The sequence below is a fragment of the Patella vulgata genome, chromosome 3 (genome assembly GCF_932274485.2).
Source record: "Patella vulgata chromosome 3, xgPatVulg1.2, whole genome shotgun sequence".
In the NCBI taxonomy this organism is placed as follows: domain Eukaryota; kingdom Metazoa; phylum Mollusca; class Gastropoda; family Patellidae; genus Patella; species Patella vulgata.
In genome coordinates, this window is record NC_065881.2 from 61,272,167 (window position 1) to 61,291,864 (window position 19,698).

Genomic DNA, 19,698 nt, shown 5'->3' on the forward strand with positions numbered 1-19,698 from the left:
GGGATATAGTCTATTAATACATTGGTAAAGTCTTCCACACGACATAGTTTACTTTCGGGACACATAAGGTATTCTTAATTAGTATTTTTTTTTTATTTATTTGTTCATTACAAAATGGCACCCAAAACCATAGGATAAATGACTCGTGTAGACTACTGATTATAAAATGTTAATTGTGGAATATTGGATATTAGGATCCTATAGTTTCACGGCAAGATAACAACATCAATATTGATTGAAAGTGATCAATGTTGAATTCTAATTCGTGTTTTTAATTTCGAATATTAATTATTATGGGAAATATTGAGTTAGATACTTAGATCATTTAAGTCGGCCACAGGGTATTGGTTCTGTCGTCCACAACTAATGGTTATATCGTCCACAACTAATACTTGACTTGTAATGCATAGGGTACTTTACTTTTAACATACCGGTAGGCCTATATATAATTTCTCTCTCTCTTTTAATTTACCTTTTAATTTACATGTATGATTCATATAGACAATATATATTTATATTTTTGTAAATAATATTTTACGACTAATGAATTTATGTGAACTTGGGCATGTTTTCAGATCCCATATTTATGTAAATATGTTTTGAATAAATGGTGAGAAAGATATATAAAATAGTGGCAGCATTTTCACCTATTTAGCGGACTTAGCTAATAAAGTTAACTACCGGTAGCTAGTAATTTGACTTTGATATAAGCACACAACAAGTCTTCAGTAATAGCTGGTCATCTTAATGAAACTATATGGATAATTGGATATTCAATCAGAAATAACTTAGAAGAGTCTGACTGAAGTATCGATTAACCAATCAGTGGATTGGCAATAGCCTTTTGATTCAGTATGTTGTTATGTTGAGACATGTTCAAAATTGTTATTTTTTTCAAATGAATAATAGATAGTCAGATCTAGGTATTTTTATACGCCCACATTTTCATGTGGACATATTATGCCGTCGCCCCTGTCCGTCCGTCCACAATTGTTTGTGGACTCTCTACAGGTCACAATTCTTATCCGATTTTGACGAAACTTGAAATATAGGTTTATCCCCAAAAGATCTTGGCTGCTTTCGATATTGGCATGTATCGGTTCGAAACTTCATGGATTATGGCCCCTGATTGTACGAAAAATCACGTTTTTAGCTTGTGGACCCTATAGAGGTCACAATTTTTATCCGATTTTTTTTTAAACTTGAAATGTAAGTTTATAACCCAAAGATCTCGGTTCCTTTCGATATTCGCGCATATCGGACCGTAACTTCCTGAATTATGGGCCCTGATTGTACGAAAAATCGCGTTTTTACCTTGTGGACCCTATAGAGGTCATAATTTTTATCCGATTTAAAAAAAACGTATTATTATATCACCGTTACACCCTAAGGATGGCTGAGTTCGAATTTCGTGAAAACGGCCCAAAATTGACAGACAAAATGGCCGCCGTTCGTCTCAAATAGCGTAAAAATATGGTATATCAAGGTTGTGAACCCTATAGAGGTCACAATTTTTATCCGATTTTGTTGAAACATGAAATGTAAGTTTATAACCCAAAGATCTCGGTTCCTTTTGATATTTGCGCATATCGGACCGTAACTTCCTGAATTATGGCCCTTGATTGTACGAAAATACGCGTTTTTAGCTTGTGGACCCTATAGAGGTCATGATTTTTATCCGATTTAAAAAAACGTATTATTATATCACCGTTAGACCCTAAGGACGGCTGAGTTCGAATTTCGTGAAAATCGGCCCAAAACTGACAGACAAAATGGTCGCCTTCGTTCTCAAATAGCGTAAAAATATGGTATATCAAGGTTGTGGACCCTATGGAGGTCACAATTTTAATCCGATTTTGTTGAAACTTGAAATGTAAGTTTATAACCCAAAGATCTTGGTTCCTTTCGATATTCGCGCATATCGGACCGTAACTTCCTGAATTATGGACCCTGATTGTATGAAAAATCACATTTTTAGATTGTGGACCGTATAGAGGTCATAATTTTTATCCGATTTAAAAAAACGTATTATTATATCACCGTTACACCCTAAGCACGACTGAGTTCGAATTTCGTGAAAATCGGCCCAAAACTGACAGATAAAATGGCCGCCCTTTGTCTCAAATAGCGGAAAAATAGGGTATATCATATCGAATTGTAATTTCCAGAATTATGGCCCTTGATTGTAGGAAAAATCACTTCCTTCTTAGCTTGTTCTCTATCCATCTCTCGAAAATGTGGGCGTATCCTGCCTGGCAGCCGCTGGTTATTATTAAAGAAAATTAAAGTTTGCAATATATTAATGTTTTGGGTCCGTTTAGACCAAATTATGGCCATTTAGACCATATTATTAATACATTTATTATGTACTGTGTAAATCATTTATTGATATTTCATTTTAGGTAGAAAGGTAGCCATTGATGCATCTATGAGTATATATCAGTTTTTGATCGCTGTTAGACAGGATGGATCACAATTAATGAGTGAAGATGGGGAAACAACAAGGTTAGTTTTACTAATGTAATTTGTACAGCACAAATTATAAGATATGGTTAAGAAAGAAATCTGTAATATTGCCTTTGTGCGTTAAATTCCATTTCATTTCCCCAACTGGAATTTTAAGAGTCAGATATTTAGATGTTAATGTTATGCTATTGTATCAATCATTTAATTAATATGAAGTTATGAACTCTGATGGTTTGTTTATATTTCAGTCATATCATGGGGATGTTCTACAGAACAATCAGGATGTTGGAGAATGGTATTAAACCTGTTTATGTTTTTGATGGTAAACCCCCAGAGATGAAGTCAGGAGAGGTATGAAATTTAGTTTGCTTTTGGCTCATGTTCGAAAACAAAAACATTTTTTGAAATGTTATTTAGAAGATTTTAAAGATACATTATGGAAGATTAAGAGCTGACCATTCTTGTATAATAGCTCAAAAATAGATAATGTAAAATGAAAATATTGAAAATTTCGTTCAAATTACTTCATTCTGAGCCAAGTTATCACTGTTTGTAGTTTTGACAAGATGTGTGCATTGTGGTAACCAGGGCACTGGTATATTCAAGGCTTAATCTCGCTTTCCCATTTTTAAATTAGATTTTTAAATGGGGAACCGTTCTAATCTAGTTAAAATCTTGATGATCCGATGTCATCGAGAGTTGATTATGGTCTTGTTTTGTTAATAAATGTCTAATTAATAGTCTATATAACATTTCAGGCCCAAAGAAAGACCTGCAACAGACTTATTTAGCTCTTGCATAATGTATGTTTAACTGAACACTTACATATACAATTTCACATTCAAACTCAAAGTACCACAACAATCGAAAACAAATGAATGTAAAGGACTGCAGTTGAACAAACATGGACATACATGTTTAAACCTAGTGTCTTTAATTTTATTTTAGTTATAGTTAAATGTAGTGTAAACTATTTCTAGTTGATATGGAAATGTTGTATGTTATAGTTATCAAAACGTAAAGAAAGAAGAGAGGACGCCCAGAAAGAACTCGATAAAGCAACAGAAGCTGGTAAATTAACTTGACTTAAACATTAACATCTTTGTAATTTTTATAAGAATATTATACACTTAGATATAATGAAAACCCACCACCTTTATAAATGGATGTTTGTAAATTTTGTTTGAGAGATGCACTGTAATCTCACAATTCCGAATGAAACACCAATTCAATGATGGGAACGTGTGAGAATGATGTTTTCACAATCACGTACATGTAAACACATCACAGATCAGGAGTGCTTTATGTGGATGACATCACATATTTTGATGCAATGCCAGATGGGATTCTACAAAAGTCTTCCATACTGTTGCTAATGGGACAGGGCCACATGGATTCTTCAGTGCTGAAACTATTCATTGCTGACTATGGACTGCATTATAATGTTGGACTGATTCTGACTCATTGCCGTTATTGTCTTTTGATTTTTAGCCCTTGCGCCAACGTTTCACTCTAAAGTTAAGTTGTTATATATAATATAAGCCTCGACGTGTTGTTGATTTCTTTTGTCTGGAAATATCCATCCTACAATCACATTTTAGGTGCATTATGTCTTGCCAACACTTTCAGCCAGTTCATTGCCTCTCAGTTTACATTAATTATATTGCCATATATAATATACCGTACTCTACAAATCTATGTAAAATGTACTTAAGAATAAAAGGCCCTGAAGGTATAATTTCTTTTCACTTTTCAATTATAGGTGATAGCGAAAATATTGAGAAATTTAACAGACGTCTAGTAAAAGTCACTAAGCAACACAATGATGATTGTAAAGAATTATTAAAATATATGGGTGTACCGTATGTAGAGGTAGGAAATTTATCATTTTCATTCCGTTGTTTGGTACAAATAAAGACCATTAAACAGTTCTTTGTAGAAGCCTTAGTATATTGTTATTAATGTTTGATTACATCAAGCTTATTAAAGAGTATTACCTCAAGTTTAAGGTAAAAGTAAAAATAGAAGAAGATTCCTAATTGGACAGAGAAGCAGTTTGATTACACTGGCATGGTGAGCGCTATGTAAATAATAGTGGTTAGTTATGTGAGACGTGGATAAAAATATATATATCATCTTTTGGGTGCTCTTATGTTGAGAAAATTGTCAGCTTTTTCAGAAATATATGTACTACCATTTATCAGATAATGTAGCTCATGATTGAATGATAACCTCAATGAATAATAAAATTGACCTATAAGCAAATGATAAGCCTGTTGGTGTAGAATTACATTATATATTTAGGCCATTCAAAAATTCTGGTTCTCAGACAATCCTTCCAAAAAATCTGATGCATTAGGGAGGTTTTTATTTTTATATTTTTATTTTGTCAAAGGATCACTATTGGGTTAAATGACTTCTGATAAACATCACATTTCAAGGCACTACATTTATGTCATGCTGTTTATAGGAATGTATGATTTTCCAGTTTCAATTACGATTACCAGTAAGATTTATCACGGTTGCATACATGTACTTGATAAATGAACCTCCTTTACACGTCTGGTTTCATTTTTTTAAAGAGTTTCTTCTTATAAGGTAATTAATGAGACCTGTTTTTATTTATTTTTCCTGAAATAAAAATAGGTCTTGAATATCTGAGAATCAGAATATATTTTTTGTTTGGCCTTATTATTGATTTATGTTACATAGGCACCATGTGAAGCTGAAGCTCAATGTGCTTCTCTAGTAAAAGCAGGGAAAGTATATGCCGTTGGTACAGAAGATATGGATGCTTTAACATTTGGTTCTAATGTTTTATTACGTCATCTTACATTCAGTGAAGCAAGGTTTGTAAAATGCTATTCTGAGCTTTTCCCATGATTTTTCAAAGACACCAGAGTTTATGTTTTGTTTCTTCCACATTGTTCGTACCTTTAAGATTATTATCTGTAGGGATGTGCCCACGCTGGACGGCATTATTTTTTGCGGCCCAGCACAAAGAAAAAATCGAAGAAAGTCGCCCAGTTGTATTTAAACCCCTTCGTCCTTCTCTGTACACAAACTCGGTGCTCGAAATTTACCACGGCAAACGGCAAAGCCATGGTAAAAGCCAACACAAACCATGTCTGCCACGGCATAATTTATTTTTGTGTGCCCTAGTAGACCCTATCATCCCAAATTAGTTTAAAGAAAGAAGTAATGGTATTTTGTTTATTTATATTTAGAAGTTGTGTAGTTCTGTTTATTTTACAATTCTACAATCTTTAAATTTGTATATTTGCCGTAAATTGGTTCAAATAAAACAAGAGCAAAATTTGAGATATTTTACATTAATTAATATTGTGGACCATTTTCTGACATACATTAGCACACAGTTACACTAATACTAGTAATAGAATACGATAGCACTATGATAACTCATTACAAGATTGCCAAGGTATCGAAGTCATTAGTGGTATCCTACTGCAATTTATTATGGATAAAAGTAAAAAACATTTGACTAATACCCCACATCGACTACACCATAAGATATGATATGGTAATTGAATTTTTGTTCAATACTAATAATCAGTACTATACATGTACATTATCAAAATTAAAACTAAGATAAAAATATAGCTTGTCCTGCTAATCGAAATAATATACAAGTAGTAAACATAAACTGTAGCAACGCCTTTATTCATATGCTTTTAATTGGTAAAGCTGTTTATCCCACATCTCTCCTACATTTTCAGAAAAATGCCAATTAAAGAATTTCACATGAACCGTGTTTTAGAAGGACTTGGGTTATCGCAAGATGAAGTAAGTATTATGCCTATTTCTATTCACACAATATTTTTATCTGTGCAAAAATATTGATCATGGGGGAACCACCAGTGAAATGTTATTAGTATTGATAATTCTTGTTACATGGATAATAATGATAGTCATGAAAAAACATTGTAATTATCTTGTAAAAATATTTAAATTTTTTCTTTCTATTTTCAGTTTATTGACTTGTGTATATTATTGGGCTGTGATTATTGTGATTCTATAAGAGGAATAGGACCAAAGCGAGCAATAGAATTAATTAAGCAACACAGAACAATAGATGAAATAGTTAAAAATTTAGATAAAAAAGTAAGTATTGATATGTATTTTATTGTAGTTTTTGATATTTAGCTATATAATGGTTATAATATGAATTGATGAGTATGGGAATGCCCAGAAGAGAAAATTAAAGGAGGTAAGCCATTTTAATTCAGATAGAATAAAAGCATTGAATTTGGCTGATCCAGTAAGTTATTTGGTTACACAGGTCTCGCGCTGTCGCTCACCAAGTTTGCAATTTGCGATATAAAAATGAAAGTGGCGATTAAAATTTGTTTTGGGCTATAAAGTTTTGGGGTAGTGGCAAAAAAAATCCAATGAAATGTGTGCGTATATAGTGTTGTTGCCCTTGTCCGTCCGTCCATTGTCCACAAGTTCTTGCAAACACTACAGATTTCATATCATCTGATCTGCTCAAAATTTTTTGTTAATTGCTACTAGAATTATGAGCTCTGTTCATTTTGTCACTCGAGCGACAAAATTTACCATTTGATATGCTTGAAATTGATATGCATTGGTAGTAAAGAACAAGCCTATTTATAAACCTGCGATCAGTAATAGGGAATTAAGCATATCCCCAAATCACTGAATGCGCGTAACCGTTTGGTATTGTTCGCCTGTGACCCGCTATGATTCGTTTGCAATACATTTGTTTCCTGGTCAAAACACTGGTATAAATGGCCAATTATCGAAAAATACCGATATCAATACTGTCACCAATGATCGGCTCATCTCTAATTATGCTTGCACACAAACTTTTACTTGAGTGGACCACAATTTGTCGCCACATCCAAATGAGGAGGCATGACTTTTTTTGTCAGAAATGCATGTGCTACCAATCAAAAGAAGTAGGAACCAGGCTTGTACTTTCATACAAGGGGTTGTCATAGATTTCACAGGGCACCAAAAATAAAAGTGGGTTTAAGTATGTAAATCAAATGTACATAATTTTATTCAAGAAACCGAAAGATTTAAATTTTAAAAGTTTTTTAATTATTTCAAATTTATATTTACATAAATTTTAAAAGTTTTTTAATTATTTCAAATTTATATTTATATTATTATGGATTATGTGTACATATATATATATAATTTCCTTTTTATCTATTCCTTTTTATACGCCCACATTGAAATGTGGTCGTATATTGTTGTCGCCCCTGTCCATCGGACCGGGGTGTCTAGGCATCCACAATTGCTTGTGAACGCTCTAGAGGCTAAAGTTAATATCAGATTGACTTTAAAATTATACACGTGTTTAAGGTCATGAGATGAAGAAACCTATTGACTTTCAACGATTTTCGATAATTACTGCCAGAGTTATGGCCCTTGATCACTTTGAAAAATATCCGATTGACTTTAAATTTATACACAGTGTTTAAGTTCGTGAGACGAAGAAGCCCAGTGATTTTCAATGATTTCCGATAATTATTACCAGAGTAATGGCCCATGATCACTTTGAAAAATCTTGTGGATGCTCTAGAGTCTAGTAGAGACCAAAGTTATCACCTGATTGACTTTAGATTGATACACAGAGTTTTGAGATGAACAAGTATATTGATTTTCATTGAATTTTGATAACTTGTACAGCTAAATCCATGATATTAAATGTTTTGTATACTAAACTTTAGCATGGGGCAGAATTAAAAGCCAAACAAATTTTAATGATTCTCTGATAATGAGTTTTAATGAGTTGTTACTCTTAATCAAATTTTAGTGTATTATAAATGTTTCATTACCAACAATAGTAAAAATATGCTACAACTCTTGACTGCTCGGACGTCTTAACTGCTGTGGGAGTATGTTTCGTTGCCTGGCAACCTATCTTTTTTCTTTGTTTTGCAATCTATTGCAATATTGTGTAATTTATTTGAAACCTGGAGAGGGGTTTATATAGGCTTTGCCTGTTCGCTAATCCCCTTAGTTTCTGAATAAATATTGTTTATTTAAAAAAAAAAAAAAATAAATAATGAGATTTCTTTTTGTTAACATGGTAAATCTTTTATCTTCTTGTACAAACAGAAATATGCAGTGCCAGAAGATTGGATGTTTAAGGTAAGACATTTTGTATTCATGAATAGTTATACCATTTGAACAAAGACTTAATTTTGGACAAACATAATAGATCTAATTTATTCATGAAAAATAATAATTGCTTAAATGCCACATTAATATTATCTTTTTATACGCCCACATTTTCATGTGCACGTATATTGTTGTCGTCCCTGTCCGTCCGTCTGGACGTTCAACCACAAACAAATTCTACAGGTCACAATTTTTATTCGATTTTGACGAAACTTAAAATATAGGTCTATCTCCCAAAGATCTCGGTTCGTTTCTATATTGGCATATATCGGACCATAACTTCATGGATTATGGCCCCTAATTGTACGAAAAATCTGTTTTTAGCTTGTGGACACTCTAGAGTTTACAATTTTCTTCTGGTTTTGATGAAACTTGAAATGCATGTTTATAACCCAAAGATCATGGTTCCTTTTGATATTTGAGCATATCGGATCGGAACATCCTGAATTATAGCCCCGGGGCCCAGATTGTACGAAAAATTGCATTTTTAGCTTGTGGTCCCTCTAGAGGTCACAATTATATCTGATTTAAAAAACCGTTTGAATATACAGTGGACTCTGTCACATCCGACATCGTACGGGATCGTTACAATATTTCGGATCACACAGCGTGTCGGAATACCGAGCTTTCTCCAAAACCGGAAATACTGTAACTTCGAAAACCGAAAGTATTTTTATATTGTAGCTTCGAATCACCAGAATGCTATTCCCTTTAAAAATGATAAACCTTTCTGTACCTTCAAAATTTTATTACATTAAATAATTAACAATAACAATGCATGCGTAAAATCGTTTCTTACTGCAGTTTAAATTATCGACAAACTTCTGTTTAAATTCATCTTTACGCTTTAATATGTCTGACACTGTAGCTCGGCCAATTGAATACTTAACGGCTAATTCCTTCTGTGCAGGTCGTGGAACCGTTTGAATATACAGTGGACTCTGTCACATCCGACATCGTACGGGATCGTTACAATATTTCGGATCACACAGCGTGTCGGAATACCGAGCTTTCTCCAAAACCGGAAATACTGTAACTTCGAAAACCGGAAGTATTTTTATATTGTAGCTTCGAATCACCAGAATGCTATTCCCTTTAAAAATGATAAACCTTTCTGTACCTTCAAAATTTTATTACATTAAATAATTAACAATAACAATGCATGCGTAAAATCGTTTCTTACTGCAGTTTAAATTATCGGCAAACTTCTGTTTAAATTCATCTTTATGCTTTAATATGTCTGACACTGTAGCTCGGCCAATTGAATACTTAACGGCTAATTCCTTCTGTGCAGGTCGTGGAACTTTCTCGAAATCTGCTATAAGTTGCCGCTTTACATCTAATGTCAAATCTGTTCGGGCACGCTTTGCAGGATGTTCAGACATCTTGAATACAATAATGTATAATGATTCTTCAATAGCGGCAATTTTTATATAATGTCGCGGTATTTGACATGAGTAACTAAAATCAAATACCAAGCACACTCTTACAAGAGATTATAAATTGTAAAATAATCAACAAAGAATTTATAACATTATCAAAGTAATCAACACAGACCGGCGCTTGCGAGTTTTAATCTCACCGATAATTGATTGGTGATTGCTTGTTAATCTTTTCTGGCTTCACACCCATTGAGTTTTAATCTCACCGATAATTGGATGCTTCACACCCACGTTTGAAGTAGGGATTATACGGTGTCGATTCAATGGAAATTATGTGACGGGGCGGCTGATTGATGTTGTAATCCGGAACATACAGAATCCGGATTTACCAGCGATTTTTTTGCTTGAGTTCGAATCGGACCAGAACTGACAAACAAAATGGCCACCCCTCCTACGCAAATAGTGTAAAATTATGGTATATCATGGTTGTGAACCGTCTAGATGTCATAATTTTTATCCGATTTTGATGAAATTTGAAATACATGTTTATAACCCAAAGATCTTAGTTCCTGTCGATATTTGCGCATATCGGATTGTAACTTTCTGAATTATGGCCCTTGATTATATGAAAAATAGCTTTTTGCTTAGCTTTTTCTCTATCTATCTCTTGCAAAATGTGGGCGTATCCTGTCTGACAGCCGCTGGTTTACATTACAGGAAGCTAGGAGATTATTTCAAGAACCAGAAGTAACTGATCCAGCAGAGCTTGATGTAAGTAACCGAAATTAAAAGTAGCATTAATCTGATTTCATTGGCACAGGGATGCAAATAACACTATCTTGGTATTTAGGGATGAATAACAAATTCTGCTAAATTTCTTCGACTTCATAATGATGAAGCTTCAGTAGAGAGCTTTTTGAAAAATGTTTGCTGTTGGTCAGTGTACTTTATTACATGATTTTATTTAGAAAAAGCAATATAATTGTTTTTAATTTATGGATGATATATATATTGTTTATAATTAATGTTATAATAAATGCCCGAAGAGCAACTTTGGTTGTGAAAACGTTAGCACAAATTATTTCGCCAACATAAATTTTAAATGGCAGTGTTGCTCAGTGTTGAAGATTATGTTTTGTTGCATGACAGCTAATGTTATTGATACTAATTATTGATTGTCTTTATTTTATTGTTTCATTGAAAGTTAAAATGGTCAGATCCTGATGAAGATGGTTTGATAGAGTATATGTGTACCCAGAAAAATTTTAATGAAGACCGTATTCGTAATGGAATTAAGAAGATCAGTAAAGCTCGCAGTGGTACAACACAAGGTCGACTTGATAATTTTTTCACAGTCCAGTCAACTACATCATCTACGAAAAAAAGAAAGGTATGTCCATTATGTACAAAATAGTGATTGAATTTTATTTTTCCCAACTGCCTAAAAATAAAAATTGTAAAATTAGTCTTAAACCCATTTGTGTCCATTTCTAGGTGCCAAAGAATAACGAATTATCTCGGTTAATGTGATGAAAATATTGAAAATCATATTTGCTGACTGTTTGCTTGTAATAAATTCACATATTTATAATAATTTCATTTTCTAGGCTGAAGAAACAAAGGGAGGTAAAAATAAAAAAGCTAAAGGTGGATTTAAAGGAAAGCCAAAATAGACTATCCACAGACGTTGTTTTATCTTGTATTTGTGGTTTGTTATTTCTACCATTAATCATGGATAGCTCACAGCTTCTAATTGGATTGCACTCTTATCCACGGTAGACAATTTACATGTAAAATATTTCTGTTGTCATATAATATTGGCATCGAAATCTATTAGAACACAAAAGAAACTGACAATGGATAATGGTCATACACCTTGTTTTGTGTTCTTGGTAATTCTGTATAAAGCTCATTGATTTAGATTAATCACAATATATATTTACCAAGATTTATACGACATAACATAAAGGTTCCCAAAGTTGTCTGTTCTTTCATGTTTAATTTGTGTTATTTTTGTAAATATATTGTTGGCACAAAAAATAAAAATTCATGACCCTATTATGACTGTGTATCCTGCAAGATCACATCTTTCCATAAATTTTTAATGGCACCATGAAATTTTTATTTAGTCATTGATATTATAGACTCAATATTATTGTTTGTATTATATTATGACCCTGTGTTAAATATCGTTATCTCATGATAACCAGGGTATTTTAATTCTTTATTTTCCCAATTGTGAAGAACAGTCCTCCAGATATTTAAAATTGAAAATGTGAAGATGCTGCGTTTGAATCGTGTAGTTGAAAATATCACTGTTGTCACTACAAGTGCCTACTGTCATCATGTATATACATCTATGTCTTTGAATAGATGTACTATATTCAATTTCGAAATTTGATACTTGTGGTTTATTATGAATTATTCTATGAATAGGGGGGGGGGGGAGCTAAATGGTTAGCGTGTGCGCGCTGTATCATAAAGTCTATCATTGAGTCAACTGGTGTGGTTTCGATTCCCTGGTTGAACGTGACAAGGAGTAGCATGTCCAACCTGGCGGGTTTTCTCCGGGTCGTATGGTTTCCTCCCACTGCTAAAGACCACTACGCGCAAGCGAATTATTGAAATAAAATAAAGCCATACGTTAGTCCCGAAATGACCTAGTTTGTGTCGAGTGGACCTTAAACCCCATTTCTCTCTCTCTCTATGAATAAGGAAGATTTCTGTTACAGATTACTAGCATTATACTGAAAAACACTGTCAACAAACAAAATGTTTCAGTTCTCTTTACATTATAATACAGGGGTGGATCCAGGAATTTTTGCAGGAGGGTGTTTGCCAGATTCCTATTAAGGAAATTTGACAGTTGACAATGCATGATGCCATCATCGTCTCCAAATTATGTACGCATACATACACTGGGCTTTTTAAAGAGAGAAATCCAACACCCTGTTTGATTTGAATTTTTATTATGAATTAATCAGTCTGATTAAAATATAGATCTATATTCCGTTTCTTTTTCTTTTTTTTATACTTTCAATGACCTCTACCACACGAAGATCTGACCAGTTGTAGTGGGAGGTCTCATCAGGGGTCATACGAGTGGCTTTTGACCCTATGACGTCAGACATTTGATTAACCAATCAGCGTTGATGTTTCTAGTAGGATACCCACTGTTCTGTGCATCGCACGCCAAGAACTCGCTGCAACAGACCGTTTCATTGACTAATACCTCACATCGACCAAAACGAAATTTTGAACTTTAAAAAACCAAAAAAAATAGAATCTGTGTTTTAATCAGATTGTGAATTAATTGTGATATCACATGTCAATATCATTATCTTGCGCTTTGAATGCCCATCCCATCCCACCATCTGACGACACTTTTCTCATAAAAAGTGTTATACAATTCTTTTTTTATGTAGCTGACTGCTCTGGATCTGCCCCTGTATATAGTTAATATCTCAGTTGAGTACTTTTGTATTTGTTTCGCAACACATGTATTGTCATACATATTGTTGGGCCAGAATTTTTGCTGGATTTTCTGTTGTGGTTTCCCCTTGTTAGTGATGCAGGACAGAGGGCCTGGCAATGAACAGCATCTAGCCGTTCAGGTGGCACTGATAACTAAGGTCCCAAGCACAGGTTAGCATGCACATAAAAAAGTTGGAATTTGATATTTCCTTCAATACACACTGCATAATGTATGCTCAGAAGGATCAGAAAAGTAGGATTTTAAACCCCATTTCATTTTTAAAACAAGAAACTGGCCAGGCTGTGCAGTCCCTTATTAGAGAATTTCTGTAACGATATACATTGTATAGCCTGAGAATTTTCAATAAAATCTTTACACTGCCAAGTTTGTATTCAGCGTGGTATATAAATTTGAGGTGCCTTGAAAACAGAACTCGCTAATTTTCCATCAGTATCCGTTTTTTAAAAAGCTTATCCAAACCTGGATTAAATGATATATAATACTCATAGGTTTACAACATAATCTGATGGCTTGAATACCAGAGTCATAAAGAAATCAGAGTCGAGGACAAGGTCATGTCACATGACTGAACATCATATTTATTCTCAAGCTTGGCTTTTGCACCTGTGTGTATTAAACTTTTTATCTTCTGAAAATGGGTTGGTGTTTATCAGAAAAAATAAAGAAAAGACTGACATATAGAAAAATTATCTGTAATAGGAATAAATGTATAGAAGCAATTATAAAAATATAGAAATAATATATTTAAAAGAAAACATTTCATTGTAACATTTTTTAACGTGAAATTGAATAAAATACCACAAAAAGACCTACCAGGCTTCCCATAACAATATGTAACAAATATATTAGAACATTCTTTTATCCATTAAAACACCATATATAAATATAAAATTATATAGAATGTAGCATATTTAAGATATAACATTTCACTATAAAAAATTTAACAAAAAAATGAGTAAAATACCATGAAAAAACATACCAAGCTTTCCATAACAATGCAGTATAACATTAATACACCATTTATAAATACATGTATATATAGAATGTAAGCATAACCATTAAATTTTTACCAAAAAATACATAAATTTGCAGATATAATTTTATATATCAAATAGTGTATTTTGCAAATAAGAAGGTAGGAATGATGGCAAGGATAAAATACAAAGGCACAATTGGTAGTAAACAGTTATCACATGGTGCATGTATTAACATAATTTGATTGTCAAATTATAAACCGTGAGAGAGTAGTAAAATTAACAAGCATTCTGAGACCATAGGCTAATGGTCAATGTGGTAAAATATACATATATATTTTACAAAACAACTGTAAATTAAAATAGACACTTCATATTGGTATGGATGAAATTATCTAGATTCAATGCCATTTTGATATATGAATTTTATGTCATTTTGATAACTATGAATTTTATTCTTAATGTTCTAATTTAGATATTTCATGCAAAATTCATGTATAAGATGGTGATTTCCATTTTTGTATGCCCATATTTCAGTGTGGGTGTATTATGTTGTCCCACTGTCTGTAAACAATTGGCAATAGTTAATAAATGGTATATAATGATGTGCATACAAATAATTTAATAAATGTTGGTGAACCAAACCCTGATATTCTATTTATAGTAACATACCAGATACCAGGCTGTATAGTGTTTTCTATTCACAGGCATTACATTTTTTAACAATATGTAACGATAAAGAACTATTTCTTTCCCGAATAAAATCTCTTTATTTTAAGTGCATTTTAAAAGAAATTTCGAAACTTCCATTTCTTCAACATACCAAGTTTGACATTTCTTATAAGTATATAACCGACTACATATTGGATAATGATTCAATTTAAAAATTTTATTTTAAATTTTTCTGTAGTTACCTAATCCTATCTGGATTATCGCCCTTATTTTATGCCTTTATAAATACACTTACAATGTACATAGTACAATTTCTTCAGCATACCTGTTTTGCATTTCTTTTTGTGGTATATTACGTATTATATTTTGTGCAATTACATAACTTAGTAATTCTGATTAGTTGCAAAACTGATAGTTTATTAAACCTTTTGGCGTTATTTTATCTGGATTATCGCCTTTTTTATTCTGGTGTTTTTGTCACTTTTTAAACTTCTGATGTCATTGACAACCTACGTCATTAAGTCAGCAGACGGCTGTCTTTCGAGACGGTCTACATTTTCTCATTAGCTTCTTTGTATTCAGTATTGTTTGTTTTTTGCTGTGTTTTTGTGATGGGTGAAACATTTACCCTACTGTGTTCAATATGCCTCTATTCTATTGAATACTAAAACGTTTCTTTATTGACTTTTAAAAAACATTTAGTTTTAGACTACCTGTTTTGGGTTGTTTTTTTTATACATTTCACCTATATGGTTACTTGTATAGTTATTTTTTACTACAATATGCTTACATTCATATTTCTTGTAACATATAGCAGATTATGACTCATGCTGGCATTACACAATGGTTTCTCTGGGGTTTATTTCTGATTGTTTTCAAATATGAATGAAGTCTGTTTCACTACAGGCCTGGGACTGTACAGCGCAGTGGACGCTTACGGCTAGCCCCCCGGATCCATTCACTTTTTTTGAATTGTGCGTCTGTTTGTGAGTTCTGCATAATATGTCTTGTCTGTATATTTGTTTTTTTGTAAATTATGTGTGGTGCAGTCCCCCTGCACTTACTATATAAGATACTGATAGTAAACGTAATTTTATCGTTTCCAATAATTGAAACTATCTGCTAAACTTGATTGTAATAATTTATAAAGTCTGTGATAAATTACTTTGGTCGTTTTTTCATCTTGACCTTGTGGGCGTACACATTCCTTTAATGTGGCTATTAAATCAGTTGCAATAGATTTTGGTGGAGAATTCAGTAAACCATTGTTGTAAGCTGGATATGAACTGGAAAACACATCTTCACATAAACTCTGAAATTAAAAAGACAATTAAACATAGACAAGCAGCAAAGTTATCCATCCTAGTTATAGTGTCTGGCACAGAATCCCATCAGGCATTACATCATCTGTAGAAAGCACTATTGTCCAAAGAACGAGTACTGGTATGCCAAGTTGCATGTTAATTGTAAATGAATTGGCAGAGCAACAAGATTACCATACTACAATATACCCTCACAGACAACCCCGTTCCGTTGTGAATTGCGTTCACAAAGTTTAAATGTTCAAGAAAACGGGGAGATAACCAACATTATATCAGTGTTTAACCCGTTAAGTGCATAAATCGTTATATAACGTCCTGGACAACTGCCACTCCCTGTGTGTAGGGCGTAATATAATGCCTTGGAGGTATTTTCCCCAACCTATTCTTAGAACATAGTTTGTCACTTGGGGGAATCCCTTGGGAATTCCCCCACGATCGCAGCATGTGTAGGACGTTATATTATGTCCTGGACAACTGCCACTCACTGTGTGTAGGGCGTAATATAACGCCTTGGAGGTATTTTCCCCAACCTATTCTTAGTTCTTCGTCACTTCGTCAAATTAATTACACAATAAGGGGTAGTTAACGTTTTAAAAATGTCACGCTTAACAGGTTAAATACCTTTGAATGACCTTATTAAATTCAAAATATTTGTATCACAGAATTCAAGAGTTATTATTTATTGACAAATACATCATGCCTTTCATTCATTCTATAGTTCATCTGTTGAACAAGATTGTGAATAATTATTTCATAATTTGTGATTTTTGCATGGCAGCATGTTTGAATAAATCAAGTTTGCTTCAGCTGAATGTTGTCTATGCTTACCTGTAAATTATTATTGAGTCTTTCTTTCTTACATTTTCCATCATTACCACATACGCCATGACAGTCCCAAAAATTGCAATCTGAATGTTTTCTACATGATTCTGTGGTTATTAATTCTTTAGCTAATTGGTCGTGAAAGAATACACTATCGGTATCAATTAATTTAATAACACCGTCCATACCCACACCAAAATTCTCTCCTTTCAAATCACACATATGTAAAGTTTGATGAAATCCGCTTTCCATAATTGACATGGCATCTAAAAGTTTGAGTGCTGTTACAGCCCTGTCTTTCCATAATATTTTTTTAGATTTCCAAGGTAATAAAGCTGGGTCCAGAATATCACCAGGAGGTGATGATTCCATCAAATATATGGAACCACAAGTATGGTATATTTTAGGAAAAAGGGCATTATCTTGGTTGAGTTTAGTAATTAAATATTCTTGTTGTTGAGCAAGGGACCAAACTGTTATTGCCAATGCTTGGTAATTTCTTTGATCAGAGGTTTTAATATATTGAGTATAATCCTCTTCAAATATTGTCTTTATAATATCTTCAGTTTTGTTCATATTTATTCCTAGGTTGGTCCAAATAGTATCCAATAACATTGATCTGAGTGATGAAATCGATGAAAAAGAGTCTCTGCTGCCTCCCAAAAACCTATTGGTAAAATCGTCAATATCCGGAAAGCGTGATTTTAATATGGCTGGTATAGTTATTTCAGGCTCACAAGCATCTCTACAAGTGGTAATCAAAACCGTTTTACCACTTTTATAATTGATGCAATGTTTATAATGAACTTTTTTCTCATCACCACATAACAATGGACATAGGCTCCCAACAACATAGCCTTCATTATACCACTTGCACTGCAATATTACACAGAAATTAAAAGAAAAAAATATACTAAAACAAACCCCCAAAATATAAATTACCGAAAAACATTATCTCGTTATAATACTAGTATAATCCGACAATCAAAGTTTACAAAGGATATTCTTCAGTAAATGGGCAGGTAGGAAGGATGTTATCACCTGGTAACTGATCATTGTTTCAATTATGCCCCGAAAATGAATGAATTTGAATATCAATATGTTCTTTCTTGGCTACCACCAGTCAAATCTTATTATGAATTTGACCAATCACTGATTCTGTCATGAAAGTGCATGATGTCTGCAGCAGTGGCAAAATTATCATTTATTTTATTGTCCTTATTTAAATCTTGAGCTAAACCAAATTACGATTGTAAGCATTAAAGTTAACTAGTATTTAACCACTTGAAACTTACTGTTGTGCTTATAATATTTAAAGAATCTTTTTCCGAACATCTTATGGCGTCTGCCACTCGTTGAACATATATAACCATCCATATCACTAAGATAGACACCAGTATAAAGCATACCAACAATTTATTTCTTCTTATCTTTTGTCTGCATAACAAAATCATTCCAAAAATGGAACTTGGTAGAAACTAGGACTGAAATATTAGTTAAATTTCAATGATTATCAATGGAGGGGAGACAAAATTACTGTCCAAGCCAAAATAAGTAAAGTTAGGAACTTTCTCTACCCACATTTCTGACTTTAACTTCAATTTTCAAATTTTAATGAGATAAAGGAATACTGTCTTCCTAATCTTTGTCTTCGTGGCAAACATCTGTGCTCTTTACCGAAAGCTAATCAAATTTGGCAAGTTGTTCATACAAATGTATTCGTGAGCTTAATTAATTAACAGTCACAACTACCTGTAAACTATAGCCTACACCATTATTACTATTCAGTATCCACCATAGATATCCTATGCTATCCACGTTCAACCGTGCGTATACTGTGATATCAGTTATATATTTTCTTGTGTATAGTATACGATAATATAATACTAGTCTATTGGACGACATAATGCATGTAAATAATTACATAAACTTACTTGATGGATAAACATATAACTATATATACTATTAGCCTTTATAATATTGGACCGATATTGTCGGTGGATATATGGTATCGGAGAAAGTATCCTTGTTTTAATCTATGCTGCCCTGTCATTACTTGTCTTATTCGAAGTGACATGAATTTATTATTTTATTCGTTATAAAATAATATACTTTCATGGGAGATAAATCTTTTTACTTCCTATTTTTGTTTTGTAGTTAACTCCCTTGAATTGCTTATCAACCATTAATGAGTAATCAACACTTTATTGCATTTTAACCATGAATCAATCATGTCCAATAAATAAAGTACTGAAACGATTTTCAAATTTTTAAGATGTCTGGTTTATTTTCCTGCTGCATGTATATGTTCTTAAATTTGATCATTTTATCAATCTGATTAAAACACACAGATCTTATTTTTATAGTTCAAAATTTCCTTTTACTTGTCT

General features: G+C 32.8%; 2 protein-coding genes across 3 annotated transcripts in view; one reads left to right on the forward strand and one right to left on the reverse strand.

The window, feature by feature from the left end:
- The window catches only part of LOC126814225 (flap endonuclease 1), a 39,251-nt gene extending 25,388 nt beyond the window's left edge, over positions 1 to 13,863 (forward strand). The window contains exons 2-12 of one of the 2 annotated variants that reach the window (XM_050539255.2): positions 2,403 to 2,505; positions 2,715 to 2,817; positions 3,474 to 3,537; positions 4,229 to 4,338; positions 5,179 to 5,315; positions 6,204 to 6,270; positions 6,457 to 6,588; positions 8,578 to 8,610; positions 10,740 to 10,793; positions 11,227 to 11,412; positions 11,630 to 13,863. In XM_050539255.2, the coding sequence (XP_050395212.1) occupies positions 2,429 to 2,505; positions 2,715 to 2,817; positions 3,474 to 3,537; positions 4,229 to 4,338; positions 5,179 to 5,315; positions 6,204 to 6,270; positions 6,457 to 6,588; positions 8,578 to 8,610; positions 10,740 to 10,793; positions 11,227 to 11,412; positions 11,630 to 11,695 (1,029 nt within the window). In that variant the 5' untranslated portion in view covers positions 2,403 to 2,428 and the 3' untranslated portion in view covers positions 11,696 to 13,863. The remainder of the gene's footprint in view (positions 1 to 2,402; positions 2,506 to 2,714; positions 2,818 to 3,473; positions 3,538 to 4,228; positions 4,339 to 5,178; positions 5,316 to 6,203; positions 6,271 to 6,456; positions 6,589 to 8,577; positions 8,611 to 10,739; positions 10,794 to 11,226; positions 11,413 to 11,629) is intronic. The other variant, XM_050539253.2, reaches the window with a different exon arrangement.
- A 308-nt stretch (positions 13,864 to 14,171) lies between these two features.
- LOC126814224 (divergent protein kinase domain 1C) lies at positions 14,172 to 19,432 on the reverse strand. Its single transcript, XM_050539252.2, has 4 exons — positions 19,243 to 19,432; positions 18,604 to 18,792; positions 17,315 to 18,184; positions 14,172 to 16,476 (listed from the first exon to the last, which is right to left on the reverse strand). The coding sequence occupies exons 2-4, from the start codon at positions 18,760 to 18,762 to the stop codon at positions 16,258 to 16,260; spliced, it is 1,248 nt and encodes a 415-aa protein (XP_050395209.1). The 5' UTR covers positions 18,763 to 18,792; positions 19,243 to 19,432; the 3' UTR covers positions 14,172 to 16,257.
- Between the last annotated feature and the right edge of the window lie 266 nt (positions 19,433 to 19,698).

Coding starts and splice junctions, on each gene's coding strand:
- LOC126814224 (XM_050539252.2), bottom strand. CDS start 18,762: ATGATTTTGTTATGCAGACAAAAGATAAGAAGAAATAAATTGTTGGTA. Junction 18,185..18,603: donor TAAATATTATAAGCACAACA/GTAAGTTTCAAG, acceptor GTAATATTGCAG/TGCAAGTGGTATAATGAAGG. Junction 16,477..17,314: donor GACTCAATAATAATTTACAG/GTAAGCATAGAC, acceptor TTTTAATTTCAG/AGTTTATGTGAAGATGTGTT.